At 38.3% G+C, this 22,768-nt stretch overlaps 1 protein-coding gene across 3 annotated transcripts in view; it reads right to left on the reverse strand.

Annotated features, from left to right (window-relative positions):
* The window catches only part of gak (cyclin G associated kinase), a 115,755-nt gene that overhangs the window by 61,655 nt on the left and 31,332 nt on the right, over nt 1–22,768 (reverse strand). For all 3 annotated transcript variants that reach the window (XM_062971543.1, XM_062971542.1, XM_062971541.1), the window contains exons 3-11: nt 20,361–20,420; nt 19,408–19,522; nt 17,135–17,277; nt 15,362–15,487; nt 12,014–12,103; nt 9,167–9,302; nt 7,363–7,475; nt 4,810–4,921; nt 3,857–3,980 (exon numbers count right to left, since the gene is read on the reverse strand). In XM_062971543.1, the coding sequence (XP_062827613.1) occupies nt 3,857–3,980; nt 4,810–4,921; nt 7,363–7,475; nt 9,167–9,302; nt 12,014–12,103; nt 15,362–15,487; nt 17,135–17,277; nt 19,408–19,522; nt 20,361–20,420 (1,019 nt within the window). The remainder of the gene's footprint in view (nt 1–3,856; nt 3,981–4,809; nt 4,922–7,362; nt 7,476–9,166; nt 9,303–12,013; nt 12,104–15,361; nt 15,488–17,134; nt 17,278–19,407; nt 19,523–20,360; nt 20,421–22,768) is intronic.

Here is a 22,768-nt window from a genome sequence, read left to right on the forward strand (position 1 = left end):
AGGGACCTCTGTGCTTACTCTTGGCTTACTGCAACAAGTACAAATGAATCATGAGAAGTATGGTGATTTGTGATTGGTTACTTTAACCCTGATATCATAATCATTCCAGAGCACTGAACCTGAAACTTCTCTATGGAAAAAAAAATCACTTTCTGAATATCTAATACCAAGGACCTTCTCTGCCACTGGGAGCTGTGGTTTGGGGAAGCATTAGCAGGATTTAGCAGAGAAGGTTGAAGACCTTGTAAACTACAACTCCCATGATTCCACAACATTGAGTCATGACAATTCAAGAGGTGTGAAACTGCATTAATGTTGCCATGTAGACTGTGGGCACACTCCTAGAGAAGTAACAGGATTTGAAAAAGCCTTGTAAAAGAACTGTGTGCTAGGCATACAAAAATAATGCTGCAATATTTCTGTTGCTTTGTTGTGTTTAATTTTTTTTGTCTGATTTTTTTAATTCCTTCTTCTTTGGAGATCTTCAAAAAGAGACTAGAAATCTACCTCCTAGGAAAACGTCAGCAGGAGATCCTGTATTGAGTAGGAGATTGGACTAGTCACTAATCTATGAAAACCCTTCTATAATTATGTAATGCTGGAGTTTAATGCTTTTTGATTTATGTTTTTATTGGGTTGTTGTGAGTTTTCCAGGCTGTATGGCCATGCTCCAGACACATTCTCTTCTGACATTTTGCCCACATCTTGTTTTTATTGTTGTGTGAGTGGGGTTTTTTTGTATTAGCACAAAATGAAAAAAAACACACTAAATTGCCAACATCAAGGATTGCACAATGAAAAAAATAAACCCTGGTTCTATTAAAACAGCACAGTAGCCACAAACTGAAAACAAAGCCATACAAATAATCTCTCACTGTCCTGGCATCATGTGAAAACTCAAGTCACATGGAATTGCTCTGAATGCCTTATTCCCCACCCCCACATGTCTTCCCACATGGTCACAGGCAGCAAGTTAAGAATGAATGAAATGTTCAGTACATCCTCACATGATTCAGAGCTATAAACATTACTGCGGTGGTGGGTAGGAACCACAACGGACCAAGCCTTTCAGGATGTCCGCTCCACCATCTGACATGAAAACCAAATCCAAGACCAGAGAACTCTTCTGAACATTTCCAAGCTGCCTTTCAAAAGTTTAAAAGTAGCTGCTTTGAAACTGGTCCAGATTTATTTCTGGGCTATTTTTTTTCTTCCCTAAATGAATGGCTATTCCTTATCTTTTAGAATTCTATGTTGATCTTAAGATTACAGTGCAATTGGTTTCTGCTCAGAAGTGGTAAGGAGTCAGGCTACAGTTAAGCTAAAAATTAGGTCTATATGCTTTTCTTTTGCAAGGCTCTAACTTAAACATTGGCCTAGAATTGGGCAACCACGATCCTAGCAATTCTGTGTGTGATCTTGTATGAGACATGTCTTGGCCGTGTCAGTACAATTTTGGAAATGACGAGAGTTTGGAATCAGACAGACATACTGGAAAAGCTTCACTCGGTACTTGTTCTACATTTATGCATCACACCTAGTATGTTAATTTTTATTTTGGAAAATCCTAAATAACAAGAATCCAGTTTGTAAAAGGGAATTCGTATAACCTTAGAGATGAAATGAGAGAAAGCTTAGTCCATCCTGGGAGAACCTAAAAGATCCACCAAGTCTTTTACTCTCTCCATCACAGAACTGCTTCCAACCTTTCTGAATACCTGGAAGGGAAAATGACAGCAGAAACAGCTGGCCCTGAGGTGACACTCATGCTTTTTCCTCTCTGTGGAATTACCCACGACTTATCCACTGGTCATAACAAAATCAATAATTTTGCTCCCAAACCTGTCCTTGACATATATGAGGTCAACTTATATACAAGTATACAGGCAATCCTCAAGTTACAGACAAGATAGGTTTTGTAGGTTTGTTCTTAAGCTGAATTTGTATGTAAGTTGGAACAGGTGCATTTCTTAAGTATACAGTGTTCCCTCACTTATCGCAGAGGTTACGTTCCAGGACCACCCGCAATAAGTGAAAATCTGTGAAGTAGGGACACTATTTATTTTAATATCCCTTATTTTAATATTTGTACTTTATTGTAGCAGTTACAATACCCAGTACACCGGCAGAGAAGAAGATTGGAAGCTAAAGAACCCTTTTTTTATTTCCAACCCTTCCCTACCCACCCTCCTCTCCCTTTATTTCACCCTTCCAAAACCCTTCCAAAATCCTTTGCACACCACAAAAAAACTACAAAACAGTGAAAATACCGCGATAAATGGTTACATTAATATTTATTGAAAACCAGCAAAACAGTGAGGGAGCAAAAAGTGAACCGCGAAGTAGTGAGGGAACATTGTAACTCCAGCCATACATGTGTGTGTGTGTGTGTGTGTGTGCGCGCGCGTGCGCGCACATGCAAGCAAGCTTTGAGTGGCATAGGAAAATGCTAACCCCCTAGTGGTGTTTGTTTTGCTGTCTGTGTCTCTGTTCAAAAGATTTTGCCATACTGTCTCTGTGATAATTAGATATTGAAAACTTTGGGTTGTCATGGAAATGGGGGTTGGTGGTAAAGCTTCAATGGAATCACCTTTTGCCCACGATAATTTTTAGAGTGAATTTCTCTTCCCAGGGATAGATTTCCTCTCACTTCCTGTTGTCTCACCCCCGTTCTTAACTATGAGTGGTATGCAAATCGGATGTAAGTAATACAGGATGGCCTGTATATGGTAGATAATAATACTTTATTTATATTCAACACTTCTCCCCGAAGGGAATCAGAGTGAACTACAGTATATATATAAACAGACACAGGCAAATATTCAGTGCCATGCTACATGACATACAATGAGACAGAAATACACAGGCAAAGGCAAAGGCTTCTCCTTTCATTTCTGGCTTTGGAGGCGGTGCTCATCTCCAGCTCTGGGGGAGGTGCCCTTTCTTCATTTTCAAGCCAAGGGGCCTGTATCCATAGATACCTCCTGGTCGTGCGGCCGGCATGATTGCTTGGAGCGTTTTTTTGCCTTTTCCCACAAGACTGGAACCTATTGATCTACTCAAATTTGCATGTTTTCAAACTCCTGGATTGGCATTGGGAGCTCACTCCATCCCGTGGATTCGAACTGCCAAGCTTCAGGTCAGCAGTTCAGCAGCACAAGGGTTTAACAAGCACTAGTTAATTTCCAAATGTCAGGATGTCCGAGTTTCAAAGCTGAATGCTTAGACAACTTCACTTGATTCATGTCTGCCTGGCACATGCCAGGTAAGACAGCAGCTATGCAAATGATAACCATTCTCAAGCTCATTGATTACTTATTCTAACACCTTCTATTCCTTCTGAAAGTGTGCTTTCAACAGGACAATTTTTGGACCTCATTCCAAAATTCTGTGATCCCAACAGACCAACCCAGGCTGGTCAAATCTGGCTTGAGGTCTACTGATTTTCTATGCTTGCTGTAAGCTTTTGAGAATTCTACCAAACTGATACAATACACACAAAACCAAATAAGACTGAGTTCACCAGACTCAGCAATGGCGGTTTCTATGGCTTGGCCCATGTATTGTCTACAAATGGAGGATGGCAGCCAATCAAACCTGTCATACAGTAAATGTTCCCTTTTAAAAGAAAATCTGGTTCAAAGCAAGAATTCACCAGCCAATCTTAACCGAATTGTTTACCTACCTTTCCAGAAGATTTAGAGTAGAAGATCAGTTCAATTTGTAGGGGAATTTGTAAGGGAAAACCAAACAAAATAATAAAACACACAAAAATAACAGCAATTCAGGTGAGAGAGATAAACAATGATAAGAGGGCTTACGGTCTCTTTGCCAACAAAGTTACATTTCTACTTACTTGGCCACAGACTGAATCACTTTTGAAGATGTGTCCTTGATATTGGTGAAAAACCTCTCTGTCCCACCCCTAAGAATATCGAAGAACCCTGCATAGGTCTGGTCACATTCTGCTACAGTAAGGCCTAAAATCAAGAATACAGGACTATAACCAAAGTATTTCACCCTTAGCACGCTTTCCATACTTATCTTTAACCAAGTCCTTAAAAACAATTTCAGTTTATATATTTCAAAATGGAGGTTTATTCCATTATGAAGCAAGCATTCTTTTGAAGCATTGCAGAATTGTTGCAAATTGCCACCCATGAGTTAACCATAGTAATTACGTATCTAAAAATTAATATAATACAACTTCTACAACCCTAAGTAGTTTAGTCAATCAAAAGGAATCATAGCATTATAGACAAAAGGATTTCAGAATTCCATGTTATATTTTTATTACTGGATATAACAAACAATAAGTACAGTCTTGTTTCTACAGTATCCCTGCACATTCTATAGTTACATAAAGAACTCTGATTAGTTCATTATGTGCAACAGGTAAAATGCTGTTTCTAGTATCTAACAGTTAATGCTATTTCAAGTAGTCTGAGTGTTGCTGTATATATTACATTTTATTGATAAAGATCTGCATGCTGCATATCTGATGAAATGATTACTTTTAAATTGTGTGGTAATACCTTTAATATAAGCTGCTTTGAGTCTCCTTCAGGAGAGATATAGTGGGGTATAAATAAACATAATAATAGTAATAATAATAATAATAATAATAATAATAATAATAATAATAATAATAATAATAATAAATCTGAAATCCCTAGAAGAGAGGAGAGCAACTTGCATCATCATTCTTACACCAGCCTACCCAGTGGAAAGGGCTGAGAGGGGTCCAACAAGATCAGTAGGGTCCCATGCTGTCCATAGTTTTTGAAGTAACTTTATTCAGCAACATACCTGCATTATACATGTTGTTGAGTTGCCCTACAGGCTTGGAGTTCTGTGGAACCTGAGTCGAAGGTGTCTTAGGCTGAGCATTATTTCCATAGCCTCCATTTTGCTCAAGAAGCTGGGGAAGGAAAGCCGCTTCCAGTGTCAACATTTGTACATTTCTCTCTTTCATTACTCTCCCCCACCCATATGAAGTACAAATAAAGAGGTATTGCTGAAGCTACTGGTCAGTAGAAGACACAGGTCACATTCTTGTTATCTTTTTTTAACCAATAATGACACACACCACTCCAAGAAACACAATGTCAAGAATATGGGAAGAATGTTATAGGAAATACATTTTTATCAGATGTTGCATCTCATGAAGTCAATTAGTGTTAATGAAAGCTTATGCTGAAATATATCAGCTGCTTCAAAGCTGCTTCTAGAGATTACCTAAATCGATACTTCCTTCATCTTTTTCCTCCTTATGGTAAGTATGAATTGTATATTTATTACACTTATTTATTACAGTGTGGACTCACACAATCCAGTTTAAAGCAGAAAACCTGGGAACAGATCCTGTCTGGAAGTGCCCTTGGTTTTTAGGCCTGTTCCTGGGATTATTTGGGGTGCTGGTTCAGAAAATTGCATTGAATAGAATGAATCAGTTCTAGTTTCTTAGATATAATTATCATGATTTTCTATGGGTGAGCAGATGGCAACTAGTAGACGGCATATGTTCTTTATCTCAAAAACTAGAATTGATATGGCAAAACTGGTGCCATTGTTGGAATCAGCTAGTCAAAATATACCTAGAAACAGGACTAACATCCGAAGCACATATCTTATATTTCCTCCAGTCAGCTCAATTTTATTCTCACAACAACCCTGTCAGGATGAAGAGAGCTCTTGCCCCAAAGTTTCACATCCCGATAGGGATTTGAATCTTCCATATTCCAGACCAAACATTCTAGAGTTTCATTCTCTCCAGCTGATATATGGAAGAGAAAACCCCAATAGGAATAGCTTCAGTGGTAGAGAGCTAGGGTCCGCCAAATGTTTTGGGATTGTAATTTCTACAATCCTCCATCCAGTTTTTTGCCTAAACATCTAGAGGCATACAAATGTTCACCCCTTCCTTAGAGAGAGTTGAGAGGGTGACATACACAGCAAATATTGAAAATGGATTGCCACAGTACATGGAATTTTTTAATCAATGTCTATTGCCATATGTTATTCTTGTTAATTTTATACATCTGGTTTTAAATATGTTATTGGTATTTTAATGTTTATTTACTGTATTTGATATATTGTGTGGCACCATTGTGTGCCATCTGTAAGCTGCCCCAAGTCCCTATGGGAGATAGTGGTGGAGTATAAATAAAAGTTTATTATTATTATTATTATTATTATTATTATTTAGTTTTAGTTTTATGGTGGAGTCAGGCCGAAGAAAGGCTGAAGATTGTTGTTTAAGCTCTTGGCCCCAAAGTGAGTCCTCTTCCCCACTATTCTTTGCCATCAGCCATAACCCCAATGTGTTGCTTTAATTCACCTGCTCTTTTCTCCATCTTTTTGTGAAACCCACACTCTTTATAAACATACTTGGTACCAGGCCTGTAGCGAGGGGGGGGGGGGGGGGTGTTAGGGGTTCAACACCCCCCCCCCCCCCGAAATTTTTCAGGTTATAAAAAAAACCTGGTTTACTCATGGATTTTAACTGGTTAACCAAATCCCCATGCTAAGTCTATGAGACACAAAAAATTAAGAGTCCCTCCAGACACTATTTCAAGCAGATATTGACAGGTTTGTAGCGGGGAGGGGTATGTGCTAGGGGTTAACCCCCCCCCCCCCGAAATTTTCAAAACCCCTCCCGAATTTTTTTTCTGGCTACGGCCCTGCTTGGTACATTGTACATCTGTGGACAGAGACTATAAAATAGATTAATTTTGAAATGCTAACAGATCAGGCACTGCAGAAATAATTAACATGTACTAGCTGGATATTATTACTAATATAAAGGCAGGTGCTCCACATACATACAATGATTTCCTTATAGCTACTTTTGTATCTTTGCAGGAAAGGTTTTCAAAATACAGGCAGTCCCTGAGTTACAAATGACTCAATAACAAATAAAAACAACACAATGATAAAATATTTTAAAATACATTAAAATGCTTTTTCAACAACACCTAGAAGTACAGGCAGTTCCCAAGTTACAAACATCTGACTGACAAATGAATCATAGTTAAGGGGCGACATAACAGGAAGTGAGAGAAATCTATCTCTAGAATGGGAAATTCACTCCTGGAAGAGTTATCGTGGCAAAAGGGGGTCTCCATTGAAGCTTTCTCAGCCATCCTTGTTTCCACAACAAGCCATTTTTTAAAAAAAAAAATGCAATTCTCACATGGGCAGAAAATGAGGTGAAATCTTCTGAACAGAGGCACAGAGAGCAAAACAAACACCATATTCTGTCTAAACAAACAAACTTACAGAACCTATTTTGTTCGTAATTTGGGGACTGTCTGTACAAAGGAGTCCAAACTATTTGATTTTATCAGCAATAGCATTTACCTCTGTGATGGGAGACTTTGGGTTTACATTCCTCGCAGCTGCAATCTCTTGGAGCTGATTTACAAGCTCAGTAATAGACAATCTCTCTTCTGGATTCACTTTTAAAGCAGACCCTAAGAAAATGGCAAAACGACAAAAATATGCTTAGGCCACTATATGATTTGCAGATCTCCAGGAAGAATCCCTTTTTCCTATAAGAAAAACATACAGTTCTGACTATATAAATTCATGTACAAAGCAAGCTGTGCCTTCTCAAACCTAATGTCCCCTGGCTGTGTTGCCTTTCAACTCCCTGCATGCCAATGACTATTATGGCTAGGGAAGGCTCATGTTGTAGCGAAATAACTCAGGATGTTATTTCTTTAATCATGATGTTGTTTGAACTGAGATCGTATTTGCTAAAAGAAAGGAAGAAGTACATGACATTTTGTATTTTACTCCTTCAATATCTACCAGAAAGTGTACATGTAACAGTGCCAGATCTATTTATTCCCTTGATCAACAGACATGACATTTCAAAGATAGAAAAACACAAGAAACAGGCCACATGGATAACACGTAATTTTTAAAAGATGGGACCAGTGAACTTCAGCACCACTTCCACCTTTCTCATACACCCTACATATGTTTGTATAGTAAGTCTAAAAATTTAAGTCAACAAACCAACCCAAAAAAGCTGGGTCAGCTTGGGTTGTTGTGAGTTTTCTGGGCTGTATGGCCGTGTTCCAGAAGCATTCTCTCCTGAAGTTTCGCCTACATCTATGGCAGGCATACTCAGAGATTGTGAGATCTGTTGGAAACTAGACAAGGAGGTTTATATATCTGTGGAATAATGTCCAGGTTGGGAAAGAACTCTTGTCTGCCTGAGGCAAGTGTAAATGTTGCAATTAGCCACCCTGATGTTTCTTGTCTGGAATTCCCATTTTTCTGAGCCTTGTTCTTTATTTAGTCCTGATTTTAGAGTTTTTAAAATACTGATGGCCAGATTTTGTTCATTTTCATGGTTTTCTCCTTTCTGTTGAAAATGACCACATGCTTGTGGATTTCAATGGCTTCTCTGTGTAGTCTAACATGGTGGTTGTTAAGAGCTACCCAGCATTTCTGTGTTCAGGGTGGTTCATCAGCTGCTCTGCTATGGCTGACTTCTCTAGTTGAAGTAGTCTACAGTGCCTTTCATGTTCCTTGCTTCGTGTTTGGGCAATGCTGCATTTGGTGATCCCTATGTAGATTTATCCACAGTTGTGCAGCTGTGAAAAGGCACTGCAGACTAATTCACTCCACAGATATATAAACCTCACCTAGTTTCCAACAGACCACACAACATCTGAGTAGATGTGGATGAAACGTCAGGAGATAATGCTTCTGGAACATGGCCATACAGCCCAGAAAACTGACAGCAACCCAGTGATTCCGGCCATGAAAGTCTCTGACAACACACTGGGTCAACCTATCCATGGGACAATGTGAAAGCTGTACCTTAACTCTTAATAGGAACCATTCTCCTCTCTGAAAAAACAGCAAAATGCAAGAGCTTAACCTATCCTGGGCAAAATTAAAAGAACAACCAACCCCCTCTACTCTCACTGCCGTTCTGCTGCTTTTGGTCTAATAGACGGTGGAGTCCATGGATGCAGAATCAGTGGATATAGAGGGCTGATTGTACAGTTATTTCAAATAAAATTAAATCCCTAAAAACCATTTGCAAATAGTTGTCCATATTTCTAAAAGGAAACCAAAATAGCACTTTAAACATCTACCAAAATAGCGGTTCACACTCAGTTTTATATCTTTTTTACAAACTTACGAATGATATCATGAAACACTGTATATCTTGTGTCGTTTTGTGGGATGGAATATTTTCCATTGACTATTCGAAGCTTAGCTCCATCTTCAAACGGATGCTGCCTAAAGCAGAGCAAGTAGAGGATGCAACCCAAAGCCTGAGAAAGGACAGCAGAGAAAGAGAGGTAGGTAAAGAGATAAAGGACAAGAAACCAAAGCATGTAAGTGATTCCTGGTTAAATTACATCAGGTCTAGAGGCAATGGTTTTATTTTTGCTGATACAATGGTGTTGTCCAATGAGTTCAAAAAATGTCGCAGTATGCCAAATGTTCACTTGAAAACATAGCTTGGCTATGGGGCAGGTGGGACAGACCATTTTTTTGCCATCCAAAGTTCAACAGAGACACAATCATATATTTTTCATTCCACTAGTTCTCACCTTACCCTTGCACTTAGTTTTGAAGCAAACAAATTGTCAAAATGAAGAGCTTAAACATTTACTTCAAAACTAATTAGCTGCCATGACAATTCCAAGCCATCCCCATTCTCAAAGTAGTTCACACCACAACTTTAAAATGTACTACTCACTTTCAAAATTATCAAATGCTATTTTTATCAAAAAAAATTTGTGTGACTTCTTTTAGAAAGTAAAACTCTGAACTTGGAAATCTTGTTTTTGAGCTGTGGGCATGCGAGACCTTAGGTGCTTTATATATGACAAACACAGTTTAATCAAGTTCTTAAAATGAGCTTTAATTAAATCACATTTTTGAGTTGTCCATTTCAGACTGCTGCCATTTTATATTTATTTTAACATGAAACCAGCCCTAGCCTGCCGTTGCTTTTGAGACACTCACTATCTAGATGAGTATCTTTAAAAGCTGCTCCTTTTCTTGGAAAGAATAAAAAGGTAAAGGTAAAGGTTTCCCCTGACGTTAAGTCCAGTCAGGTCTGGGGGTTGGTGCTCATCTCCATTTCTAAGCCAAAGAGCCGGCGTTGTCCGTAGACACCTCCAAGTTCATGTGGCCAGCATGACTGCATGGAGCGCCGTTACCTTCCCGCCGGAGCGGTACCTATTGATCTACTCACATTGGCATATTTTCGAACTGCTAGGTTGGCAGGAGCTGGAGCTAACAGCGGGTGCTCACTCCGATCCCGGGATTTGAATCTGTGACCTTTCGGTCTAAAAGTTCAGCAGCTCAGTGCTTTAACACACTTCGCCACCAGGGCTCCAGAAAGAATAAGCATACTGTAAAATAGACAAGGTATTATTGTTGCTCACCAAACTCTCCTTAGGGATGTACCGTCAAGTTCCAATAATGGCATATGCAACTCCACTGCCTAACTTTTAGCTTGCAAATTCAAACATACTCTAACAATTATTTATCTGTATCACAATGGTGTTTTACAAATTTTTTTTAGTTTACGAGGGTTGAATGAAAAGTAATGCATCCACCTTCGTAACTCCTCAACAGATGGCAGTACTGGCTTGTTCAGTAGACTCTCCTCTGCAGTTCCATTTGGTGGGAAGCCTTAGCATTGAATGGTTGTGTTGTTAAAGTGCGAAGTATGGAACCCTGTGCAGACGGTCGGTCTATGCGACTTAAGCAACGTGCAGTCATTGAATTCTTGACAGCAGAAGGTGTCACTCCAAAGGAGATTCATCAGAGAATGCAAGCTGTTTATGGTGATTGTGTTGATGTGAGTACTGTGCATCGTTTTAAGTTTAAAGATGTTGAGGTGGGAACATCTGACTTGCATGACAAACAAATAGTTAGACGTCCTGTGACAGCAGCCACCGAGTTTCACAAGCAAAAGGTTGACAGATTGAGTCAGGACGATCGTCGTATCACTCAGAGAGAAATTTCAAGCATAATCGGCATTTCACAAGAACGTGTGGGTCACATTCTTGCTTTGCTTGGCTATTGGAAGATCTGTGCACGATGGGTACCCAAGGATGCTGACGCCTGAAATGAAAGCACACAGTCTTGAAATTCTCATAACTCTTCTCACATTATGAGAATGAAGGTGACGTCGTTCTCCAGTCAATTGTGACAGGAGATGAAACGTGGGTACACCATTACGACCTGGAGACGAAGCGTCAGTCTATGAAATATCGACACAAAGACTCGCTCCAGAAAAAGAAATTCAAGACACAGCCCTCAGCTGGGGAATCATGGCAACAGTGTTCTGGGATGCAGATGGTGTTATCCATGTTGATTTTCTTGAAATGTGGAACAACAATAAATTCAGAGCATTACATCACAATGCTGCAAACTTTGAAACGACGGCTAACAAGGGTCTGAAAGGAAAAGGGACATGTTTTCCTGCAGCATGACAATGTCAGACCACACACTTCACATGCCACCACAGCAGAATTTCAGAGACTGGATCTCACCACCATAAAGCATTCTCCATATAGTCCAGATTTAGCACTGTCTGACTTCCATCTGTTCCTGATAATGAAAGAAGATCTGCAGGGACATCATTATGCTTCTGATGAAGACGTTGAGAGAACTGTGAGACGCTGGTTGTGGAAACAGAGTGACGATTTCTTCCGTGTCAGCTTCAGAAAACTTGTTCATCATTGGCAGAAATGTATCCAATTGTCTGGCAATTGTGTGGAAAAGTGAATAGTGGTAGTTAAAGAGCACATTCTAAGGATTATTTCTGCGTTTGATTTATTAAGACATCCCCATCCAAACCAAGTAATGAAGGTGGAGGCATTACTTTTAATTCAACCCTCGTATTATAAGCTGCCTGGAAGAGTCAACAAAAGGACTGGAAATACTTTAAGTAAATATGAAAAGTGGGCAATAGTCACAGACATTTCACAAAGTCTAATCTATGCACAAGAAACATGCATACCCATATATCCTGTTTTTCGTTGATTGGAAAATTTGAATATAAATCTATTATTTCAGGAGTCCGATACATGGGTGTTGTGTTCCTTGTGATCTGTAGACAGAAAGTAAGAGATTCAGAGCTATTTCTTTCCATAAAAAGATTATAAACACTTGGAAAGCAAACAAGAATACAAACTTCCATTTCAATTTCACTGAAATTTTGATTTTCATGCAATACTGCATTATCCCTTTAGAAAGATAACTCCTTACAAGAAAAAGAAAGAAAGAAATAAAAACAGACAGACAGACAGATCTTAGCAAACAGAGCCAATTAGCAAGCCAAAACCATAGTTTCAAGGTGAAGGTCAATTCTTGATATTATTTCCAATCTGGCTGGTGCTGTTATCAGATTGGCTGTGTGGGTAACAATGAATTCCTCTTTCAGGTTATGGACTGGGAATTTGCTGGCAGAAAGTTTAACTTTGATCTGCTTATTGCTTTCAAAAAGGAATCAAGTGGGAAGGAATCAAGGTTATAACAGTAAGACAATCCCTACTGCCTGTCAGAGCCTAAAGAGCTATCCCAGGCAACAAGAAGAACAGGTTGCTCACCAGTAACTGTGGTTCTTCCAAGTGGTCATCTGTATCCCCACACAAATGGGATTTTCCACTTGAGACCTCAGTGACAGGAATCCTGCCCCCTCCTACATACTACGCATATCCCAGCCTGACAACCTACCATTCCCTCAGTTTTGAAGTTCACCACCAAAAAGAACGGACAAGAACCCGAAAAGGGGGGAGACAGTTTGGGTTTGTATGACCATTTGAAGAGTAAGACTGTCAAAGTGCTGGCTGAAGATTACAGGCAGTCCCCAAGTAACGAACAAGATAGGTTCTGTAGGTTTGTTCTTAAGTTGAATTTGTATGTAAGTTGGAATAAGTATATTGTTTAAGCGTGTGCGTGCGTGTGTGTGCACGCGCATATCTATGCATACACACACACATGCTTTGGATAGCATTGGGAAGGGTTAACACCACTGTAGCGTTTGTTTTGCTGTCTGCGCCCCTGCTCAGAAGATTTCCCCTCTCTTTCTGTCCCTGTGAGAATTGAATTTTGACAAATTTATCTTGTTGTGGAAACAGGGATTGGTGATAAAGCTTCAGTGGAAACACCTTTTCCCCGTGATCACACTTCCAGAAGTGAATTTTCCTTCCAAGGAGAAGATTTATCTCACGTCCTGTTGCTCCACCCCCATTCTTTACTATGAGTCTTATGTAAAGAGGATGTTTGTAACTTGGAGACTGCCTGTACTTCTAGGTATTTTTGAAAAAGCAGTTTAATGTATTTTAAAATATTTTATCATTGTGTTGTTCTCCATTTACTGCATCTCTTGCACATTGTTTTGTGACAATTTGGTGGGTATGGGTTCCTAAAAGGTTGGTGTCCTGGGACATTTTTTGTTTTGCCTGAGATTGATATAAGAAGGTTGCCCTTGCCAAATTTGACTGTTTGTGTGGTATATTTGGTGCACATGGTTATCTGGCTGGACCTTTAAACATAGTTCGGATTCAATATGATTATTATTGGCTTGTTGCATCATTCCAATCTAATCTTGTGAAACTGATGTATTGGGTGAGTGTAGCTAGTTCTGTAGGTTCTTTCCTGGAATATAGCTCTTTTTCCTGAATTACATAAATGGCTCCTTTTTGTGGCTTGTGGCATCATTAATCCCACCTAATTTTGTACAGCTGTTGGATTTGATGGGTAGTTGTCTGGGAAATTACAGTTGCTGGCTTCGAGAGCCAGGGGTAGAGAAAAAGAAATGGGCAGGATAGCTCACTCATAGGTTTTTCCTCATTTGGGTTGGAGTTCAGAGACTTTGACCTTCCAGATACTTTAACCAATCAGACCTCTGCAGTATAGCCAATGATAACAAATTCTAGGTGCTGTTTTCCAAATCATTTGAAGGATTATTTCCCCAACCCATCTTGGCTTTTAAAGCACGCTATTATGCTGATTCTTGTACCCTGAATACTCAGTGGCAAAAGCAGTTGCAAATTATGGAACCAGCTATGCCCAGTTTTTTGTTGTTGTTTTTTTTTGTGTGTGTGTGTGGTTATAAATATTTATATACTGCTTAGGTTATAGAAATTAATACATTAAAAACGCACTACACCAATTACACCATGTGGCAGGATTTTTGTTGCTGGGTTATAAAGTCATTTCCTAATTGGTTCTATCATAAAACATGGAAAAGGTTTATTAAACTGCAAAAACTTGGTTTTTGCGGGACATCCTGCAGCACATTATAATATAATTTTTCAATGAATGTCTCGAGTCTCAACCAATTCCACATAGTTTGTAGCAGCCACAAAAGCAACGTTTCTGAAGTATAACAAAGTATTACTTTCAAAGTAAGTACCACACAATTAAACAAGAAATAACACTTTCAAACCAGGAACAGAAACATTTTCAAATTTTGCTACAAAGTGTTATTAAACACAATATTGGACTAACAGAGAAGACTTGTAAGAGTGTTTTTAACACACATCTAAATTGGAGAATAGCTGAATTCCCAAAAGAGGAGTAATCCATATAATAGGAATTACACATATTTATGATATTAATCTGTGGAAGAAAGGTGTCTGGACAACATCATCTATGGTTTCTGTATGCACAGTGACACCTTTCATGATCCTTTATGTAGCACAAAGATGTGGAACATGTGATCCTGCAATGTTTTGTTAGATCACAAGTCCTATCAGCTCTGGGGATGACAGCATGAAATCAGCAACATCTAGAGGACTACATATTCTTTTTTTCCAGAAGTTTCAACAGTATAAAGTAGCTTCCTCTCAAGGTGTTTGTCCTTTACGGCTCTGTTTTTGGCTCTTATTCACTAACCTCAGTGTAACCTTCTCATTTTATTAATCCTTGCCAAAAATACTCATGTTCTTCGACAATATTATTCTCAAAAGCTTAGTTAAGCAAGTCAGGACAAGACATGCAGATTGGCTAAGAATACATCATGAAAATGAAACACAGAACTCGGGTCCTTTTGAGATGCAACCTCAATACCATTCTCATGAAGTACATTTAGCCTTCAGTACAGAAGAGACAAAGCATGCTAGTTTCCTTTAGCTCAGAGTGAAAATACCAAGACACCATATTATGTACCATATTGGCAAAGGCAGTGAAGATTAACAAACTGTTTTATTATAGTTACAGTCTGAGACTATTAAATAAAGGAAAACAGGCCCATTTTATTTAAGATTTACATCAGAGTATCACACAAGGCTGGAAATGTAGTTAGTTTAAAAAAAAGTCAAAGGACATAATATGTTAAAATATAAAATATCAGGTTTCTCACCTCCTCTTCGACGGTTGCTCTTTTCTGTGCTGTCCAGTTGTAGTCTGGATAATGTGCTACATTTGTTGCGCTGCCAAAATCACACAATTTAATGGTCCCTTGGTTACTCATCAGCATATTTTCAATCTGCAGGAAAAAAAAAGTTGATTAGCAAATTAAGTTTACAAGCAGTATACACATTGATTTTTTTTTAAAGGCAGCTACTTACAAATGCTTATATTCTATGTTCAAAATACAAAACTGTTATCCATTGTCAAACTACATTAAATATTTAAAATGTAATGAAATAGCCCACTTTGAAATCAAGATATGTGTCATTGAACTTCTTTTCACTCTCTCTGTACATAAAATATAATTTCAGAATCTTCAATGCCAGACAATCTGAAAGATCCAGTAGTTTAACTATCTACCAAGATAAATGGAGTGAAGAATCCTAATTACCTTGCTTCTATGTAAACATTTCAAGGATTGCTCTTTGGGGAGTTGCATTTTGAATTTCAAAGTTGAAGTCTCTCAGTGGGGCTTGCTCTCTCCTAAGTACATCTCACAGCTCAAATGTTGGTATCATAAAGTTGTATGCAGAAACACTTAAAAGCAACATACAAAGTCTAATGGTTGAATGAAGTGGAAGTTCGGGCATTTTATCTTTTTTTTTTTTTTTGGCAAAAACTGCAAGTCTTACAGAAAGCAAGAAGGTGAATTTTCCAAAAACAGCTTGCATAGCCAGATTTAACAAGATATATGTCAATGTGTTGTCAAATTGCCAGAATCACTGGATTGCTATGAGCTTCCCGGGCTGTATGGCCATGTTCCAGAAGCATTATCTTCTGACGTTTCGCCCACATCTATGGCAGGCATCCTCAGAGGTGTGAGGTTTGTTGGAAACTAGGCAAGTGGGGTTTATAGATCTATGGAAAGTCCAGGTTGGGAGAAAGAACTCTTGTCTGTTTGAGGCAAGTGTGTAAAAAACAACACTCTGAAAACAGAGGAATTCCATACATGAAATCAGGGCCCGCTAACATCTCCCAACAAATGATTCTCTCAGGCAGGAAGCAGCCAGACTTTGAATCTGCAAGGCCATTAAATGCTAATCGAGGTGATCAATTGCAACATTCACACTTTCCTTGAGACTGCTGTGGCACAGAAAATGGGAAGGGATGATAAGAGTGACTGCCAGTGATGACAAATCAGATCTGGTGCCGCTGAGCAGTCAGGATTCTTCCCTCTGCTGCACCTCTAAATCATCCCTGGGGCAATCCAACATATACCACATAGGATTGGTCCCAGGATAACAGGTCAGTATAGATCTGTCCCAGTTCTCTCAAATCACACAAAGCCCAAAATATTTCCGATGAAGAAAACTTTATATTCTATCTCTATGTATTTATGTGGTTGTATTTTATTGTGTATCATTGGGCTTGATCCCCATGTGAGCTGCCCTGAGTCCCTTCAGTTATTGTTATTTATTATTAACTACTGAGTGTTCACCTTGTATTAGACAAAACAGTTATTCTTGGACATTTGTACCTTTAACCCTTGTGGATTTATTCATTAATTTATTCATTCATGAAGGAAAAATTCATGGAAAAAATCTGGCTTACTTCATAGTTAAATAGAAGCATCTCATGGGCCTAAAACAGACCTCTATCTTTAAAATAAAAATGGGGCCGAGTTTGGTGGGGGAGGTCAGCAAGACCACTGGAATCCCCTGACTCTTGGTAGTTGTTCATCCCGGGTGTAAAACTATCTCAATGCCAACTTCAGATTCAGTACCTTTAGATCTCTATGAATGATTGGAGGCTTCTGTTTGTGCATGTGTTGTACTGCTCTGCACGTCTGGTAAAATATCTTGAGAACTGTATCACAGGAGAGGGACCCTTTGGATTCAGCTTTCTTTAAAAATTCCACCAGTTGCCCTGTGAACATGAAGTTCTTTGGTTAATGGTTGAATCATACATACAAGGAAGGGTAAATTGCAAAAAAAGGAATCCCCCAGTTTTACAAAAGAATGCTTTTTATTGCATACCATGGGTACTACCCACACATACCAGTTGGCATCCTGTTGGTTCGTCCTAATTAAAGTAGACCAATTCAATGAATTGTGGAATGGTGAGTCAACAGCTGAGCAAAGCCAATCTAGTTCCAATTGAATGGACTTACAATGGATTTTTTTTTCATGTCAGAAGCAACTTCTAGTGTGAGAGAATTGATTGTCTGCAAGGATATTGCCCAAGAGACACCCGGATGTTTTTGATGTTTTACCATCCTTGTGGGAGATTTTTCTCATGTCCCTGCATGGGGAGCTGGAGCTGACAGAGGGAGCCTGCCCGCTCTCTCCAGATTCGAACCACCACCCTGTTGCTCAGTAATCCTGCCGGCACAAGGGTTTAACCCATCGCACCACCGGGACAATGGTGACCTACAGTCTATTATCAATAGACTGATAACAGACTGTAAGCCACATTCTAAAATACACAGATTGAATGAAAAAGCACAGTGTTTACTCTCTTTAAGAGGCACTGGGACCAATCCAAGACCCAGACTTGATAATTTTAGCAGATGGAAATGGCCCCAGCTTCCTCAATAATGCACCATTTCCCTTTCCTTGGAAGACAAGATACTGAAGCTCTTCCACATTAAGCAACTGCAGCTTGATGATTCCACTTTAACTCTCATGGCAACATCCCATGGAATACTGGGGTTCATAGTTTGGTGAAGCACTAGAGCTCTCTGACAGGGAATTTTAATGCCCTTTGTGTGTCCCTCCTTAAACTGCAAATCCCAGGATTTCGTGTAATATTGTTATCATAATGCTATCACTGAGTAGTGTAAAAAAGCTTTAAAAAAAACCCAAATGCGTCAGTTCCCATCTCCTAAGTTTTCCAGCTAAAGCTAAGAGGGCTCCTTTGACCTCATTCTGAATTTGTTCTCAAATCTGCCAGCATTCCTGCTGCCATCGCATTTGCAAGTAATACTCTCTAGGCAGGAATTCCAATGCTCCTAGCAATTCCTGCATATACAACATATCTGTTGCCTAGCTCTCAAACAATGGCTTGAAACCAAAGGGGAGAAATGCAAAAGAATAAATGCTACCCACTTCAGTTGCCTGTAGTTCTTTTTGGAAAAAGAAAAGGCAGAATGTCTTCAAAAAGAACATTTTTACTCCCCTTGAAACAAATCCAACAGAAAAAAAATAGCTGCAAGAGAACTCTTTTAAGAGTTTCTTCTTTTCCAATTTGGCACAGGGAGAAAGGAGTCATTGGGCCTGCATGACCGGCACAGCAGTGGGCTCTTAAGTCTCAGTCATACCTATTAATTAGAGAGAAAGTTTTAATCTGCAATTAAAGCAGCTATTACAGTCATCAGCCCTAATTAATATCCCATCCCAGGGGAGAAAAGCACAACAATGGAAATCAGAGTGGCTCATATTTCTTTGTAACAACATGTGCTTTTTTGCCGACATTGTTTCTACTGCTGGGAATAAAAAAGAAATTAAAAAGAATGTTATAAAGCACAAGCAGGATCAAGGGGCTGTCTGATAATAACACGACCTGTGATATTGACTACATGTACAAAGGGACTCTATGGGTGCGTCTACAATGTAGAATTAATGCAGCATGACAAACTTAATTGCCATGGCTCAATGCTATGGAATCCTTAAAGTTGTAGTTTGTTGAGGCACCAGCACTCTTTGGTAGAGAAGGCTAAAGACCTTGCAAAACACCCATGATTCTATAGCACTGAGCCATGGTGGTTAAAGTGGTATTAATGCATTCAATTTTCCTTTAGTGACAACTAAAGCTTCCATTTTGAGAAATGTTTTTCTAACCCCCTCCTAAGAAAGAATGGGCTGGGCTGATTTGTTGGAGTAAACCAAAATATATGTAGCCTTTCCCAATCCATTTCCGTCCTGACTTGTTGGGACTCCAACACCCGCAATCCCGTAAGAATCGATAGGGAATTTGGGAAGTTGTAGTTCAACATATCTGGAAGAGATTAGATTAGAGAAACCAGTGATAAACAGTCCACATAAGTAGTTGTTTTACCTCTACAAAGCTCAGTGAGCAGAAGAAATTCCCCTTGCCCAGTATCAGATTCTTCTTTTCCTATGGATGCAGCAGAGCAGAACTGGACAATATTTGGATGGCCGGATAGCTTTTTCTAGAGGATTGCCATGGTTAAAGTTTCAAAAATTTCTGTATTTGGAACACATATTTGCGGTAAGTCGCTTTACACGATTCCTATTCCATCAAACCCACTAAGACCCAGAAGACTATGAGAAAAGGGAGCATGGCTCAAGAAAATGAATAAAACATTTAATAATAATAGTGCTAAACTGCCAGATGTTTTTCAGCGGCAATCCCTCACCTCAATATGATTTTATAGTATGGCTTTAACTTGCCAAGAAAATGTTTCATTTAACTTTTAAAGTCGGCAATGCATAATAACATTTTATGCAGATTCTGAAAAGAATCAAAGTATTTAGCAGTCTGTATATTTGCACTTTTTTAAAAAAAACACTCTATTTCTTAATTATTCATAAGTTTTAAAAATTGATGACTTTCTGGCTATTTTTTAAAAAAGCAAAACTGCTACAAGCCAATGGTTTTTAATATGTATCATACATAAGCAGTGAGGGCACAAAACCCTGTAACGATATAAGTAACTATTTTTTTTAATATAATTTTCAAATACGATATAAGTAACTATGAGAAGATAGTTATCCTGCAAAAAGAATGAAAGTCAGTTTGTTACAACTTCGCCTTTGAAAAAAATAATGTAAGACCTTTTTAACTAGAAACTTTTGACTTCGGTTCAGATGTTAAAGGATGCTATGGTTAACTTTGGTTTCCTAGTTTGTTTTGCCACTTATTGTAAGACAGGAGCAAAGCAGTGAAAAAGAGCTGTACAATACAGATGTAAAACTCCCGACTCATTAAGCCAGGATTTAATTGTCCAAAGGCAGATAACGGGTTTTATTTTCCTTCTGAAAGGATACCATAAAACAAACTTCTTGAATGATGGCTTTGTTCTTTTCCTCTTCATTAGATAGCAGTCTCTGTTGAGAAACAAAGATATTATTAAAAAAACCCTTTCTAAATCAATTCTTTATACTTATTTATGATATCAAGATAAAATAGAAAATGAATGTATTGGTTTAAATTATAGCCCACCTTTCTCCCAATATGGGTCCAAAGGTCACACACCATATAGGTTAATACAAAAGTTAAAATAATAAATAAAAGTGGTTTTTAATAATTAGGCATCAATCACATTAGACATATTAATTTCAAAAGCATTTTGATATACAGTAATCATGATAAGACTACAGCAGAGTAATAAATAATTCCATTTTTAACTGTCATGATGATGTGCTACAGAATTCTTGAACTACACCTCTCTGGCAGAAAATTCTAAGTACCACTCCATAAACCATAATGCCCTGCAAACCATATGATGTTGCCAAGGTAGTTAGAGTAATATCATAATACTATACAGTTAAGTCCTTGATATCCACTAGAATTTGGTTTCATGATTCCCCATGGATACCAAAATCTGTGGATGCTCAAGTTTTGCTATATACAATGCTCTGGCAAAATCAAGGTTTGTGTTTTCCATAAATACGGAGAGTTGACCATAATTGTGCAGTATGAAAGGACCCCACAAAATTTTCCCAAGGTTTGATTTTATAATAATGATAAATATTATTTGTTTATACCCCACCACCATCTCCCAGAAGGACTCAAAGCACTCAAAGATGCAAACACACAAAATACAAAAAGTGCAAATATAGTAACACAAAAGCAGTAACAACCAACATAAACATCACAACCACCCTGATTAAGATCAGTAAAATGCAACAATAGCTGCAGGTATAAAATAACTGCAATCAATATCATCTCATAAAATGCATAGTGAAATAATCTCTAAGTCCTCAAATATGTCAATTAAGGTATTCTGAACATGGTCAATGGCTTGTCGAAAAAACCATGTCTTTAATTGTATACGGAAAGTTTGGAGAGTGGGGGTTAGTGTGAAGATGTCAAACCCATTCACTGTATATGATAAAACTCAAAACTTGGTGCTAGAAGTCATAAGGAATTCAGGCTTCTAGGAACTGAAGTTCAAAACATCTGGAAGACCAGAGTTTGGGAATCATTGCATTAATTGATCCATGCCTGGTTCATTTTCCAGTTCACACAAAGCTATCCAAGCAAAAAGCAAGCTCCAGTGAAAAACCTGTTCGATTTATGATGTAATGTCAGGATTCCAGGTTTAAATTGGCATGGAAACTTCTTAACTCTATGAGATGTTCAACAGTGGAATACTGTCTCAGAGGGTGGAGGACTTTTCTATGGAAGTCTTCCAGCAAAAGTTGGGTGGCCATATTTCAGGAATTCTTTAGTTGTTTAAGGGAGCAAATTGAACTACATAGTGCTCATGTCCTCTTCCAACAGTATGATTCCATGGCCAAAGTCAAAATTAACTTCAGGCATCACCACATATGCAATGTAGTAGAAAAGTTTGCCCATAGGTCACAGATAAGTCGGTGTTTGCATTTCTTGGTTAGCTATAAAGCTACACAATGCAAGAATTTGTACAGCATTTTACACATTTATTAAAAGTTTGTCTTATGTGGAGGTTGACTATCTTGAAGTATAGAATGCTACCAAACATTTTGGTCGATGAGAAGTATCTCTTTCCGAATGGTAAAATTCTATCTCCCAAAGGCTCAAGTTGGAATTCTGGTCCAGTTAAGGCCTCTTAAGAATTAGAATAATTCCCCAGATATGTTGGAGATTGCTGCTCACACAGACAAGTTGTACTTTTGCTTCTCCCACTTATATCATATTCAGAAAACAGCAATCGTGCAACAAATCCAAGTGACTATATTTTGTACAAATGATTGTCGTTTTTGTTGTTTTGTAAAATAACTATGTAGAAAATAGCAATGTTGAATTGAAAAAACTTTCCTGAAAACAGTGTGTTTCACACAAAACCATTACAGTTTTCACACATCTATGTGGTGCAGAATAGTGTTCTGAAATATGTGCAAAAACAAAGAACATTCTTTCCACCCCTATAATTTACAATTACCCCAAGAAACACTGAGTACTATTGGGGAATCCTAATAAGAATAATTCCACAAAAATGTTAATGTCTTAATATAGCAATTCAACAACATTAAGTGCCCTTTGCATTTTTTCCTAATCCCATATTTTAGAAGCAGGGGTTATTGGGACATAAAAATTTTGTTTAGTAAGTTTAAAATAATCAAACACTCCAAATACTAGAATGTTTTCCAATTATTTGCTGAGTGAGGTACAACATTTAAGAACTACAACAAATCTAGCATATTTTTTAAGTTTATTATAGGGCAGAGGCCCATTGGAGCCCTGTGCTAAC

The sequence above is a fragment of the Anolis carolinensis genome, chromosome 2 (genome assembly GCF_035594765.1).
Source record: "Anolis carolinensis isolate JA03-04 chromosome 2, rAnoCar3.1.pri, whole genome shotgun sequence".
Lineage (NCBI taxonomy): Eukaryota > Metazoa > Chordata > Lepidosauria > Squamata > Dactyloidae > Anolis > Anolis carolinensis.